Raw genomic sequence first — 638 nt, 5'->3', positions numbered from 1 at the left:
ATCCAACCTCTTCTTCTTCTTCTTCTTCCCCCAGGTGGATGCTGCTCTGGGGGCTGAAGAGATGGTGGAGACGCTGACGGAGAGGAACCTGGACTTGGAGGAGAAAGTCCGTGAGCTCCGTGAGACCGTGGGAGACCTGGTGAGAGCCGGCGGGTGGGGCTGGCGGGGCTCCGCGTGCCGGGCTGGAGGGGAACGAGGCGCTCCCGGCAGTCCCTTCCCGGGCTCTGCTTTCCACTTCGGGTGGGGGGGGATGACTGACCGACCGACGTGACCCGCTTAGCAGGGGTGGGAACCGTGCGGAAGGAGGCGGCTTGGTGTCACGGTCGCCAGGGAACAAGGTCCTGCCGCCTGCCGCCTCCGAGCAGCAGAGAGTCCGACAGTCGCTTCCCCCTCCCCGTCCCCAGGAAGCCATGAACGAGATGAACGACGAGCTACAGGAGAATGCCCGGGAGACGGAGCTGGAGCTGCGGGAGCAGCTGGACATGGCGACCGCCCGCGTGCGCGAGGCAGAGAAGCGTGTCGAGGCGGCGCAGGAGACGGTGGCCGACTACCAGCAGACCATCAAGAAGTACCGGGAGCTGACGGCCCACTTGCAGGTGTGGCGGCCGGGCGGCCCTCCCCCCCACCCCACCCAGCCC

The 638-nt window shown here is 67.6% G+C and overlaps 1 protein-coding gene across 1 annotated transcript; it reads left to right on the top strand.

The window, feature by feature from the left end:
* Positions 1-42: 42 nt before the first annotated feature.
* On the top strand, positions 43-596 carry LOC107125418 (dynactin subunit 1-like; the record flags this gene model as incomplete). The annotated part of the gene is made up of 2 exons (XM_015428842.1): positions 43-139; positions 405-596. Coding segments are annotated over exons 1-2 (270 nt in total), but the record flags the coding sequence as incomplete, so codon positions are not given.
* Between the last annotated feature and the right edge of the window lie 42 nt (positions 597-638).

This window comes from Gekko japonicus, unplaced genomic scaffold (genome assembly GCF_001447785.1).
Source record: "Gekko japonicus isolate JY-2015 unplaced genomic scaffold, Gekko_japonicus_V1.1 scaffold68744, whole genome shotgun sequence".
Lineage (NCBI taxonomy): Eukaryota > Metazoa > Chordata > Lepidosauria > Squamata > Gekkonidae > Gekko > Gekko japonicus.
This window is presented reverse-complemented; position numbering and strand designations above follow the sequence as displayed.